Source organism: Rhincodon typus, chromosome 5, assembly GCF_021869965.1.
Source record: "Rhincodon typus isolate 14 chromosome 5, sRhiTyp1.1, whole genome shotgun sequence".
Lineage (NCBI taxonomy): Eukaryota > Metazoa > Chordata > Chondrichthyes > Orectolobiformes > Rhincodontidae > Rhincodon > Rhincodon typus.
Genome location: NC_063336.1, coordinates 22,928,038 through 22,942,472, shown reverse-complemented (window position 1 = coordinate 22,942,472; position 14,435 = coordinate 22,928,038). Strand labels below are relative to the sequence as shown.

General features: G+C 38.6%; 1 protein-coding gene across 5 annotated transcripts in view; it reads left to right on the top strand.

The window, feature by feature from the left end:
* The window catches only part of sobpa (sine oculis binding protein homolog (Drosophila) a), a 306,669-nt gene that overhangs the window by 180,549 nt on the left and 111,685 nt on the right, over window positions 1–14,435 (top strand). For all 5 annotated transcript variants that reach the window (XM_048597018.1, XM_048597021.1, XM_048597019.1 and 2 more), the window contains exon 4: window positions 2,067–2,218. In XM_048597018.1, the coding sequence (XP_048452975.1) occupies window positions 2,067–2,218 (152 nt within the window). The remainder of the gene's footprint in view (window positions 1–2,066; window positions 2,219–14,435) is intronic.

Genomic DNA, 14,435 nt, shown 5'->3' with positions numbered 1-14,435 from the left:
CTTCCAGCCTCCTGTCCGTCTGCCCTGCTAACATCCTTACTTTGGTTAATCATTCAGAAAATCATTTTCATTTCCAGATCCTTGTGGAAATGATGGGAAAGAGAAATATCCATTACAAGTAACTTCCAACAGTAAATATCTATTTTCATGTTTTGATCATATTAATTGTCTGCAATTAATTCTTTTTCACTCTCGCACCACCTCACACACACACAAGGTGTAACATTTGTACTATAGATGTTACACGATCAACACCGTGAGTTCTGGGGAAATAAAACTGTGGGGAAAGAAGGCTGGGGATAGAGAAATGATTAAACCACAATGCTCTAAAATCTCACAGGATGGGGCAGCATTAAAGGCCAGTTGATCTTTTTCTGCCCATCATATTGCCATAGAGTCATACAGCATGGAAACAGACCCTTCAGTCCAACCAGTCCATGCTGACCATAATCCCAAACTAAACAAGTCCCCCTGCCTGCGCTTGGCCCATATCCTTCCAAACCTTTCCTATTCATGTACTTATCCAAATGTCTTTTAAATGCTGTAACTGTTCCTGCGTCCACTACTTTCTCTGGCAGTTCATTTCACACACAAAACACACTCTGTGTAAAAAAAGTCGCCCCTCATATCCTTTTTAAATCTTCCTCCTTTGGTCTTAAAAATATGCCCGCTGGTTTTGAGCTCCCCCACCCTCGGCAAAAGACCCTTGTCATTCACCTTATCAATTTTTTATGTTCCTGCATTGCTTCATAAATAAATCACGGTCACATTTGGGATGCAATTATGTACCTGCAGTATTATCATAAAAAAGCAGGAGAGAACTTGAATTTCTATAGCACCTTTCTTGATCTTAGGACGCCTCAAAGTGCCTAGCAGGTAATGCAACACAAATACAGTGCAGTCACTGTTGTAATGTAGGGAGTGTGGCAGTTAACTTTTACATTGCAACCTCCCACGTACAGGAATGAGGTAATAACCATACAAAGTTCATCATTTGATTAATGTCGGTCAAGGGATAAATGTTAACTAGGATACCGGGAGAAACTCACCTGCATTTCTTTGAGTAGTGCTGTGGATTACTTTCGGAACACCCAGGAGATTTTAATTTAATGGTTTATACACAACAGAGCACCTCCAACTGCACAGCACTCATGTTTTGTAAGAAATTCTTCCATATATTTTTTAACCACAAAGCCATTTAAAATAATTGGTTCAATGTTTTTGGGAAAATAATATTCAACAACATTTCATATAGATACATTGAAATATCCACATGCTAATATTGCTCGTAGTGATTTCACCCATTCGAATCTAACTGGGATCATCTGCGACTCAAAAAACAGCATTACATTTAATCTTGCAGGACTATTGTACACAGGAATTATGTGGTCATTTACTTTTCTTACATTGTAGATTTAAGAAGCCTACACACAGACTGTGAAATGATTCTGCTTTAATACTGTAAAGTGAAGTTTATGATTGAATATTGCTGGGATATAATTTAAAATGCTGCTTCGCGCCCTTCTCGTCGATCATTGAGTTAGAACCAAACAGCTCTGTTCTTCCCTTAATTCCAGAATAACTGGGTTCTGGAATTTGAATAAGAGCTCATTGTTTACATCAAAATTGCTTCAAAAACCTGTACAGTTTAACCCTCTTCAGTCCAGAATGTTGTGACAATGCCATTTCTCAATTTCATAATTTTATGGATGATAGCATCATGTTAGCATACCCAATCACAACAGTGAAATAATGTAAATGTAAGTATTTACCTGAAGTATACAACAGTAATAAAACATTAATAACAATACTAAAGGCAGTAATAAAAACAAAGCTCTACTGATTCAAATACTGTGTCTCACAAAGTATTGTACTAATATTATGCAGTAAAATGCTGCATCTGCTCAACAAAAAATCTAGACAACTGGTGTTTTCAAATAACAACCTTTTGGACTGGAGAGGTTACAGTATATGTATTCTGATTCAAAAGGTGATGCAGTGTGCTGTTAATCCACACTGACGGTACTCTTCCTCATGATGTTTTGTGTGTTTTTTTTGTGTTTCAGATGATGAAATGATAAATGTGCAAATAGTTTGTGCTTGGTGCCAGAAGCTGGGAATTAAGCGTTATTCCCTCAGCATGGGAAGTGAGGTGAAGTGTTTCTGCAGTGAAAAGTGCTTTGCAGCTTGCAGACGGGCTTATTTCAAGCGTAACAAGGTAAGAAGTAAATCTAAGAAGATAGCTTCTGTCAACAATTGATATTCACTTCATACTGTTCTCAGGCAATTCTGAGTTCATCAGTACAGATTTTTTTTAATGAAGGGGGTTGCAAAGAGGGATTCCTCACCATCAGAATCAACCCTTTGAGGACTGCAACAGTTATTCTGCACTAGATTTTAACATTTTTACACATTTTGATTTTCACTTTTTGCACGATCTCTTTCTGCCCTCCTGTCCCAATTGTGGTGCTTGCTTGCCAACAAGCACTCTCTGTTGGTCTTGAAGGGCTTAAAGGAGCTGGTTTGGAAAGGCAAAGATGGATAGCATCAACTTTTACCCATCCTCCCCATTCTTAACAGCCCCTGCCCTTCCCATCCGGGAAAGCTTGGCTCAAGATGGGGAGGAAATATATCTGCCAGCCACTTTGAAAGCACCCCTGTGCTTTCAGTGCCATTGTCTTTTACGCAGAGTACAGCTGCTAAGTATCTGGACTTGCAAACTGTCTGCTGTTTCACTTTAGATGAATGAGTGCAATGAATTAAAGAGTGTATTATGGCCCTATACATTGCTGAAATTTGCTGAATTTAGGATTGGAATTTGACAGGCAATCATGTATGTGGATATCTGTGTTACATGCACTATTTTTGGGAAATTGTAAAGGATACTCATTGCTCAAAGGAGTTAAATGTTGATTCATGAATTCGCACTGATAGTCCGATGAGCGCCATTGCATCAATCTTGTGTTCATCAGCATCTGTCCAAACTTTAAAGCTCAAAGAGCTGCCAGTTTCAAGAAACAAAACTGTCCTCTATGGTTGTATAAAAAGTCTGTGTGGAAATATTGGTGTCATTTACAAATGAGATATAATTTGGCAAAGAGAGGGGGGTTAGTGCTGTTTATTTTGAAAGGTTGATGCACAGTGGAGGTGTTGCTTTAAGTGGGTTATTGATTTTAATCACTCAACTAGATGTGTGACATTAGTGCAATCTCACAATAACAACAGACACAGTAATAGGTATGAAGTTATTAGAAATGCTCACAAGTTAATTCTGATTTCACGACTCCATGTCACTTGTTGGCTTAAAACAGGTTCAAATTGACTTTTCCCTGACCATCAATGAGTTCCTGTTTGATACAGTAACCAAATTGGCAGGCCCAAGATTCCAACACTGCAGAAACAAAGTTGAATGCAATCATGATTTTTTTCCTTTAAACATCAGATTGCTATGACAGTCAGTTGTATCCTGTTAAACTTAACACATCAAATATTGATTTAGCGAGAGAACATAGATTCATGAACTCTTGTGGCTGTGGATTATGAACGTATTCAGAGGCTTGTTGTAATGACCAGGAAAGAGGAGGGCTCTTTCTTTTTCACTTGGAAAGTCTGCTGTTTGGCCAGCACCTTGCTGAAAGGTATTTGTCTAGATTTGCAGTAGCACCGTAACAGTAGCTCTTTGCTCTCAGATATATCTTTCAGTGTCTGAGATGGAAGTGTGAATCATTTGTTGTGTGGCTTGTTGGATGTTCACTGCTGAATTGGAATAAATATTCCTTTGAAATGATGACACAGCATTATCATGCAAATGTTTTCTTCTTTCTTCAATGCATGCACCCTGTATCTTGCTGATTTTATTGTCTGTATATTGTTTCAAAGAATGGAAGTTGTCTTGGTAAAAAGAGTCAGATGGCCTGTAACAGTTTCAGCTTTAGTGCACTTTTCTTGCAAACTGATACTGTTGCTGAAAGGGAGTGATATCAGTGAAGCTTTTTAAGAGTGTTTATAAATAGTGACACAGTTGGCATACGCATGTTTATTTTCTTCTTAGTATATCACAGCACTTAGTGCAACCAGACTGAAAATGATCATTATAAAGAAAAATATGTGAGAGAAGATTTATTTATATCTCTGAACTTCAAAAGAAACTTTATTTGAATAGGTCATTCCATAATAACTTTGAAAATATATTACTGATTTAGCAGTAAATTAGGATCACGGCCTACCAGCTAAACAACTGTTTTCTCAACTCCAGTAAGCTTGTGGAATTCTGACTTAACAGCACTTCCCTTTGTCTTGGATTAAGTGAGCCACCCAATTCTGTTTAAATTGAATTGATTTCAGTTGTCTTAATTTTTTAACAGTGATTAGTTGCTTGAAAAATATATTTGTTGTCGCAGTCACGAAAAGAGATGTGGCATATCATTGCTTCTCAGCATTGCAAATCTTTTGTCAGATTCTTATATTTTGAATGTTCACATTCTAACACAGGAGTGCATGTTTGAGACCAGTCTGTGTAGGCAGCACATCAGGAACTGCTGACTTACACACACCTTATTTTTTCAAATAAGGTACTTAGTGAAGTTTCTGCTTTTCCCCGCTGTGCTGTAAACACTACTGTTAAATTGACAGGTTATGAGCTTTTAAAGGGCTGATTGAGTTGCAGGGCAATGGGGAAAGGACAGGAGTGATGGGACTAATTAGATAAAAACAAAGAACTGCGGATGCTGGAAATCTGAAACAAAAACGAAAATAGCTAGAGAAACTCAGTCTGGCAGTATCTGTAGAGAGAGAAACAGAATTAATGTTTCGAATCCAATGACCTTTCTGATCCAGGGGCGAATTAGGTAGCTCTTTCTCAGAGTTGACAAAGGCACAATAGATTGAATGACTTCCTCTTGTGATATTTCATTCCATTGTACTATCGGCTGAGGGAGATTAGATCCAAAATGTAATTTTTTACGTCCTCAGATTTTCTTTCTTTTAGTAAAGTTGATGTCAAGAGTCAATCTAACATAGGAAGTATCTTCTTCGGACATAAATCTATATCTTCTTCACTGTTTGAAACTTCAGTGAGACGCAGCCTGCAAACCTAGGGAGTAAGGTACATAAAATTTAATCATTGATCAGCATTAAAATCATGGGAACTTTCAGTGCATTGGACATTACAGCAGCAATAACACTAGGCACATCAGGTGGTGTGGAAGGGAATGGAATTTGCTTGAGAAGCAAGAATTGCTAAACAATTTAGGAAAACAACAGGAAGAGGGGATGGTACTGGATACACTGGTCAAATGTGTCTCTTTGCTGCATCACAACCTCTCGTTCAGTGTTTGCTTCATCTCCCCACCCCTCTGTGCAGTTCCAAGAAAAAGAGCTTCATTACAAATGATACAGCTTCTTATTTAATATTATCCTGAAACAGTACAATGTCTTTGAATGGTCCCACTGGAACTATTAGAATCAGTGAAGCAAAATGGATCAGGGATCACATCCTATTGATGTCAGTGGGAAGTAATAATGGAAGAGGATAAGTAAAAAAGGATCAGTGAATGGCTTGTTTACCTCATGATTTATAACTCCCAATCTTGTTTCACTGGAGAGTAGTCAAAACACTATTTATCCAAGTTGGTGTAAGCATTAATACTGAGTGTAATTGTGCTACACACACACACACACACACACACACACACACAAAAACACACACACACACACACACACACACAGAATCAGATTACTGAGAATATTAAAGCTGTTGAACTTGTGTTGACTGATGTGGTCATTCTGTTTAATGCTGACATTAGCAGTAAAAACAAATGAAACAAAGTGGTCTTTAGCTGATATGTTGGCTGGTGGATGCTTTTGTCGCAAGGCAATAAGATTTTGAAGATTCCTTTCATAGTCAGTATCTGAAGCTGCCTCACTTCCTTGTTCTGTAGGACCTATAAGTACTGCACTGTCGGTAGGTATGAGCTGAGCACTGCTGGTGCTGTGCTGAGTACAGCTGCTGGCATCCTAGGGTTGTATGTGCTTCCTCTGAGCTTCATTTAACACAGCTGCCCATTACTGTTAAGGAAGCAGTTACCAGCAGAGACCAATTAGTCACATGATTTTAATTAATTAAAATGACTCTAGCATCTGCTACCTTGTTTTATTTTTGACAAGTTTATAAGAAAATCCCTGCTGCCATTTAATGCTTATGGAAATGCTAAACACATTCTGGTTTGTGAGCTAAAGAGTCCATCGCTGGTGTTCAGCCATGCAGACAGGAGGCTGGGTTTCTTTTTGTCTCTCACTGTCTCAGCCACAGCTATAGCAAGTTGTTGATTTGTTCTTGAGAATAGTACTTTCCGAGCAGGACAACTTTCAGGTTCTTTCTCTTCGAGGGCTTGGTGGGCATTCTCTATCCACACACTTATGCTTAAAAGCTGCTCACTTCAGCTTCTACCCAAGCAAAGTACAATATGGATGGCCCAAGCTTGGAGAATTATAACCAATATCCGACTTATGTCCAGAAAGCGGCTCGCAGACTGCATTATCAAACTCACTGTGGAAAAGCAGCCGTATTATGACCAGACTTGGGTGTTTTGTCAGCTAAAATACAATATGAATAAGTTATTTAGAAATGGTAGAAAAGGAAATCAAATCAGCCAATTGTCATATCTGTACTTCTCTAAATGAGGCAGTTGTTAAGAATCCACCCCAAGATTTCTTCAGCTGATTGCACTGTTTCTTGGAGTCCAATACAGAAGGGTTTCACTAATTTTTAGTATGGTGCATTAATTGAAGTATCAGAATGTAACACAAGCTGGCTTTACACATGGACACAAGTGTATGGATCAAATCTTTTGCCAGTGGAAAAGGAGTAGAACACAGCAAAGAGAAGGAAAGGCAGATTGAACACCACTTGACCCAACACCATGTCAAGATTCCAGTTTCTTTTCTAACTCTTCCAACAAAGCTTCTGTGCACATGGGGGTAGCAGAAGCAGAAACCTGTTCAAAGTGCACTGAGGAAATGGTCCCTATTTCTTCAACCAAACTCATATTCTTCATTGGATTGGAGAGTTTGGATGTCGGGGGAAAAGTATTGTGAAGTCGTCATTCCTTAACTTTGCCCATTCGATTTTTTGGGATTCGCTAGATTTTCAAGTCGGTATATTTTATTTTCTCTCTGTTATTGCAATTTTAAAAAGCTGATTGTTTTATGAAAGAAATCAGCCTGTCAGAAATCAGTCTACAACTACAGAACTTTAAATTTTAAGTCCCTCTCAAAATAATACAATAAACAATTGTGACAGAAATGAGACAATGTGTGGTTTAATTTCTTTTTTTCATGTCTTTGAATGGTCCCACTGGAAATATTAGAATCAGTGGAGAAAAATGTGTCTGGAGAAAAATGATCACATCCTTTTGATGTCAGTGGGAAGTAAGGGAGACAATATAAGAGGTAGTTTTTTAAAAATCATAAAGGATCAGTGCAGCACTTTCTTTACCAGTTCAGTGTTCAGCTCCATTTGATAAACTACAGTTCCTGTAGTCTTCTAATGTGTGAGACAGAGGGCTATCTAGATTACAGTCAGTCATTGTTATGATATACATGTTCCAAATAACTAATACTTTTCCCATAAGTGGATCTTTATTGCAAAAAGCAAAAATAAATTGTTTGTTTTTATTTTGAAAGAAGAAAGCTTTTGATTTTGATTTACAGAAGGGTGTTGGGAAGTAAGTTGATGTAGCAATTGGAACTAGGGCCAGGTGGATCTCACTGATGATGAGATCCTTGATTGGGAGCTCTGGCTGACAGGTATAAACAGGAGATTCAGAGCAGCTCCTCAATTTAGGGACTGGCTCTGAGCTGGTTAGTCAGAGCCCATGTACTGTGCACGTGTAAATAAAGGATGACACGGGCGGCGTGTACTGGACTGTAGCCTGTTTCTTGTGCCCAGAATGTATTGGGAGGGTTTCTTCCTCCTCTTCAGGTGGTGACAGTGATGAGGCCACATCCATCTCAGACTCTGAGGTTTTCTCGACACTCGATTGGGGTGGGAGGAGAACCTACAGTTCTGACAGTCTTTGTGACTGTTCTGAGGGGCCAGGTATGTTTTGCCCCATGCCTCCTCTACATGAGAGAGACAGTTTACTTAAGGGACTGAAGTTTGGTGTCAGTCATGGAAATGGCTTTGCGTGGGTACAAGGCCAGCTTGACACGAGGTCAGGTCCTGTGACATGCAAAGTTTGGGTAGGTGAGGTGGTCCTGAACAAACATGTGGATCACCTGAAAACTGCTGCCTCACAAATGGGGCAGGAACAAGACATACCTGATCCCTCAGAACATCTGGGGTTGGGTTCTCCCCCTCCATCTAGTGTCAAAGAAACCTCAGACCTGAAGATGGCTGCAGCCTCGATATCGTTACCACATGAAGAAGAGGAGGAAGCTCTCCCAAAATGCTCCAGACACAAGAGACGGGTTATGGTCCGGTACACATCAGAGCTGGTGGAACCTGGCCTGAGGCGAAAACATCCCAGTAGAAGCTACAAGAAAAAGAACAGGCCCACAGCCCTGGAATTTTGGGGAGGGGGGAGATGTAGTGATTAGAACCAGGGCCAGGTGGATCCATTGCCTATGAGATCCTTGATTGGGGCTGTTAACCTGAGCCAAGCAGGGAGCCCTGGCTGACAGATATTAACAGGAGATTCCTCCGTCTCTTCAGTCTAGGCCCTGGCTCTGAGCTGGCTGCTCAGAGCTCATACACTGTGCACATGTAAATAAAGGGTGACTTGGTGACAGGATATTTCAGTTGATGTTCTTAAAAAAAAGATAATAGCATTCAGATCATTCATTGCTCTTAACCAATGAACGTGTTCAGGGAAATAACAATTTTCCTAGTTTACTGAGTTTATTAAGATCTAAGTATGCCACACTGTTCTTACAATAAGTCTGCTCACATATTAGGAGTGCTATTAAGATCTTTACAAAACTTATTACAAAACTAGGCACTTTCCACATTATTTAAGGGAAATATATTTCACTTCTGCTTTAACAAAATCAAAATGGATGAGGAAGGGATCTCTTGCCGTATCTCAGCATTCAATTGTTTCTTAAATAATTCTCCACTTTTTCCCCACTGCTTTCCTTGGAAAATCCATTGAATGTATTGATTGCTGTTTGTGTAAAATCAAACTTCCTGACATCAGTCCAAAATTGGCCTTTTATAACTCTGAATCTGTGCCCCCAGCTCTATTTTCACAATTCAAGCATTCTCCATGGCAATATCTCCACCAATCAGAGTCCACATGCCAATCAGCCACTACTTCCTCTCATGCAGAATAAATTGTAATTTCCTTTTAAGATTTGGTGTGCTTGCAGTTCTGTTCTGATAAGTGTAAGGTGAAAAGCTTGGAAAGTATGTCTTTTTTTCACCAATATTCAATTTCAGAATTTAGTTTAATTGATTTAACCTTTCTACGTACACGCTATTCTATATCACCAAACATTTTTTCCCCTTATGACAACTCAGTTTTTAATACCTAGGACCAGCCTTGTGAGCTTATTCTGAGCTGCCTTTGACGTATGGATGTAGTCCCTTTGTGTTATTGACCTGAATATTAGATATGGTGCTCAAGGTGCGGGCTGACTAAAGGACTGTGCAGTTTGAGTATGACTATCTGTCTTCTGGTTTTAATTGTACTTTATCCTGTCTGCATTTTAAACTTCTTTATTTTCAAAAACTATATACTTTTGAATCTTATTTGTGTCATCCCCTGACTTGGAGGTGGGACCAGCATGTGGTAAAGAGCTGTTGAGTATTAATCAGGTGGAAAATAATCTCAAGGGAAATTTAATCAAAAGAAAGCCAGATGTTCGAAGATTCATATGGCCATGTCAGAACAGGGCAATGAGTAAACTTATCATCAGCCAGAGAACCTGATCCTGACTGAACAAGTGAACTCACAGGATTCTAAGAGTTGATCCTAATGGAAATAGAATGTTAGTCTGACTTGTATTGGTTAGGGCTCAGCAGTTTTAGTTCTGAACATCTGTCATTACTGTAAAGGGAATTCAAAAACTAAAGGCTGATAATTTGCCATACTGTTGTTATAACCGTTAACAAATTCTCTTGGTTGAAATGTTGTACTTCCACAGATGACTGCATCTTCTCTGCAAATTTTAACCCTTTGAGTACTGAGTATCCTTTGCAGTTTACAAAATCCAATTAGCTTTTGTGTTTTACAGCATCCTGCTACCCACCAAAAATAAATTCTGTAAATTTCAAATGTAGTGAATTGGAAAAATGTTCGCAACTTGTAGAATGTCTTCTTAATCTGAGTTATTGCAACCTTGAATTTTTTTTCCTCTTGATTGTTTACATTGGTGCAGAAATGCTACTGCAGTCCTCAAAGAGTTAAAGAGAAGGTCTCTGTTTCCTCTCTGGCATGTTGCTGTTGACATAGAAATCCAGCAACAGAGATCTTACATTTCGAGTTTGAGCTATCAAGTTGGATTGTAACTAAGATTTGGAGCTTTTCAGTGTTGGTTACAGAATTTTTAGATTGACCAACTCGTTCAGGTTAGCTCAGCAGTTTGGTTAAATAGCATACAGTAAGTCAAATTTCACCCCATTCACATGTTTGAGGTCTGCAGGACTGTGGTTCATAACTAATCAAGATCAATCACTTGAAGAAATCACTAAAACTTCTCCCTTTAAAAAAACAGTCACGCCTGTTTGTAATTGTCCATCTTTTTTCGCTGAAACAGTATGGCATCCTGTTCAGAACAAATGCTCAGTTCTGTAAAGTTTAAATATTTTGAGTTTAAAAATGAAGCCCAAATAAAAATAAATAATGTTAATGATTTCTTAGTTTTATTGACTTCATACACAAAAAAGGAACAGGAGTAGGCCACTCAGCCCTTCAAACCTGCTATGCTATTCAATAACATCATGGCTGATCGGATTTTAACCTCAACTCTATATTCCTGAGAAGTCCTGATAATCCTCAAAGGCCTTGGTAATCAAGAATCTATTTTCCTCTACCTTATAAGTATTTAAAGGTTCTACATCCACTGGCTTTTTAAGGAAGGCCAAAGATTCCAACCGATGGAGAGAAAAGAAAATTCCTCATCTCTCGGGGCACTGCCATAAATGGGTGACTTCTTGTTTGTAAACTGTGTGTAAAATTTAGTCATATTATGGTTGCTGCTACCCATGGGCACTGTCATAAATGGATGACCCCTTACTTTTAAACTTTGGCCCCTAGTTCTAGATTCTCACACAAGAGGAAACATCCTTTCAACATCTACCTGATCAAGCCCCTCAACTTCTTGTATCTTTCATTTAAGTCACCTCTGACCATTCTAAACTCCAATGGGTACAGGCCTAGCCTGTCTAGCCTTTCCTCATAATGCACTCCCTCATTCCAGCTATTAGTCCAGTAAAGCATCTCCAAACTGCTGCTAACACATTAACATCCTCCTGTAAGTATAGTTACCTGGACTCTGCACAGTTCTCCAGATATGGTCTCACCAGCATAACTGTATAACTAAAACATAACCTCCCTAACTCTTGCTTTCAATTCCCTTCATAACAAAACATAATAAACTATTAGCTTTCTGATCACTGGCTATACCTGCATATCAATCTTCTGCATTTTATGCACAAGAACAAGCAGCTCTCTTTACATCTCAGAGCTCTGCAACCTCTCACCATTTAGATAATATGCTTTTTAAAAAAATTCTTTTAGACAAAATGAGCAAGCTCACACTTTCCCAAATTGCAGTCCATTTGCCAGATCTTTGCCTGCTCAATTAACCTAATTATATCCCTTTGTAAGATCCTATGCCCTCTTCACAATTCATTTGCACACCTACTTTTGTGTCATCAGCAAATATAGCTGCCACACCTTCAATCCCTTCTTCCAAATCATTTATATAAATTTATGTATTCAAATAAATTTTAAAGAGTTGAGGCCGCAGCACCGACTCCTGTGGTACACCACCCATGCATTCTGCCAGCCTGAAAAAGACCCATTTATTCCTACTATCTCCTTCCTGTTAGCCAGCCAAACTTCTATTCATACCAATAAGCTACCCCAAAACTATGAGCTTTTATTTTCCGCAATAACCTTGTGGCACCTTATCAAATATCTTCTGGAAACCTAAGTACAATACATCAACTGGTTCCTGTTTATCCACAGTACAAGTTACTTCTTCAAAGAATAAAACCAAAAGAACTGTGGATGCTGTAAATCAGAAACAAAAACAAAGTTTCTGGAAAAGCTCAGCAGGTCTGGCAGCATCTGTGAAGGAAAAAACAGACTTCTTCAAAATATTCCAATGAGTTATTTAAACATGATTTCCATTTGACAAACCCATGTTGTCTCTGTCTGACTACCTTGAACTTATTCAAGTGCCCCGTTATAATTTCTTTATTGTTTCTAACATTTTCCCAATGGCAAGTGCTAAACTAATTGGCCTGTAGTTTCTGCTTTCTGCCTCCCTCTCTTTTTGAATAAAGTTACAGTAGTTATTTTCCAGTCTAAAGGAACCTTTCCCAAATCTAATGAGGTTTGGAAAATTAAAATCAATGCATTAACTATGTCACTACTTCTTTTAAGAGTCCAGCATGAAATCCATCAGGATCCGGGACTTGTCAACTCTGAATTACAACAATTTACTCAGTATTACTTCCCACTAATTGTAACTTTCTTGAGTTCCTCCCTCCCTTTCAATTCCTGATTTATAACTATTTCCAGGACACTATTTGTATCCTTTCGGGGGAAGACCAATTCAAAACACATTTTCAATTTGTCTCCTTCTCTTTATTCCCTATTACTAATTCCCCACATTAATTTTCATAAGGACCCATATTTATATTGCTAACACTTTTTTTTAGATACAGGAAGGAACATTTCCTACCTGTTTTATATTTTTGGCTAACTTTCTCTCGTACTCTAATTTGTTCCTCCTTATTAATCTTGTTGTAATTCTTTGCTGTGTTCCATATTCTGTTCAATCCTCTGACCTACCACTTATCTTTATACAATTACATGTCTTTTCTTTGAGTTTGATACTATCTTTGATTTTTGTAGCTAACAATAGATTGCGTGCCCCTTTGAACTTTTCTTATTTGTCAGAATGTATCTATTCTGTACTTTCTGGAATATCCTCTTCAATATTTTTTACTTCATCTCTATTGACCTATCACTGAACCCTGAATTCACTAGCTCTGCTTTCCTGCCCCCCATAATTGCCTTTGTTTAAATTTAGAATAGTAGTCTTTGACACATGCTTCTCTCCCATAAACTGTCTGTAAAATTCAGCCATACTATGGCTGCTATTACCTAGGGGCACCGCCATTATGAGGTCAGTAATTAATTCCATCTTGTTGGTTAAAACAATCCCGAGTATAACCTAAACCTCTGGTGGCTGCCATAACATTGCTGATTGATAAATTGTCCTGAAAACCTTCAATGATTTCCTCATCCAAACAATTCTTTTCCAATCTGTTTTTTTTTATTACAAATGTGGTTTAAAATACTCCATGATAATTGCTGTGCCCTTTTGACAAAGTCCCATTATTTCCTCTTTGATACCTTGTCCTACCATATAGTTACTGTTAGCGGGCTTATGCATAACTCGCTCAGGTTATCTCTATGTTTTTTTAATTCCCCATCTCTACACAGCCTGTTCTATATCCTTGTTTCCTGAATTTTGATCATTCCTCTCTATTGCCACTTTTATTTATAATTAACAGAACTACTCATCCACCCTTTCATAGTCACTTGTCCTTCCTAAATGTTACGTAGTCTTAAATATTCAAGTGCCAATTCAAGTCATCCTGCAGCAACATCTCAGTAATGATCACTAGATCATATTTATTTACCTCAATTTGTACTATATCTGTTTTGTTTCAAATGCCTCAAGTGTTGTCCTTTATTATTTTTGTAATCTGTAATCATATCTGGTGATCTGCTCATGGATTTGTATACTTGGTCCCTTCCTGTCTTTGTCTTTTTATCATTTTCCATATTAATTTCTTCCCCTGTTGCATTCCTCTTTGATTCACCACAACTTTCCAAATGTAGGCCCTTGCCCCACTATTAAGTTTAAAACCTGCTCTGCTTCCCAAGTTATGTGGTTCACAAGAACACTAGACTAGGGTATGGCTCAGGTGTAGACTGACTCACTGGTACGATCATGCTTTCCCCAGTATTGGTGCCAGTGTCCCATGAATTTGGATGGTTTCCTGTACCACAGTGCCATGGTCATTTAGCTTATCCATCCCACAGCACCCACCCTCATCCAAACATGCTTCAAGAACCTCAAACTTGTTGGCTCCTGTTCTCTGGGTCCCCTTAACTGCCTCGCTTGCAATCATGCTCTCCTGTTACTGGCCACTGGCCATATCAGAACACCATGTTCTAAGAGATGTGGCT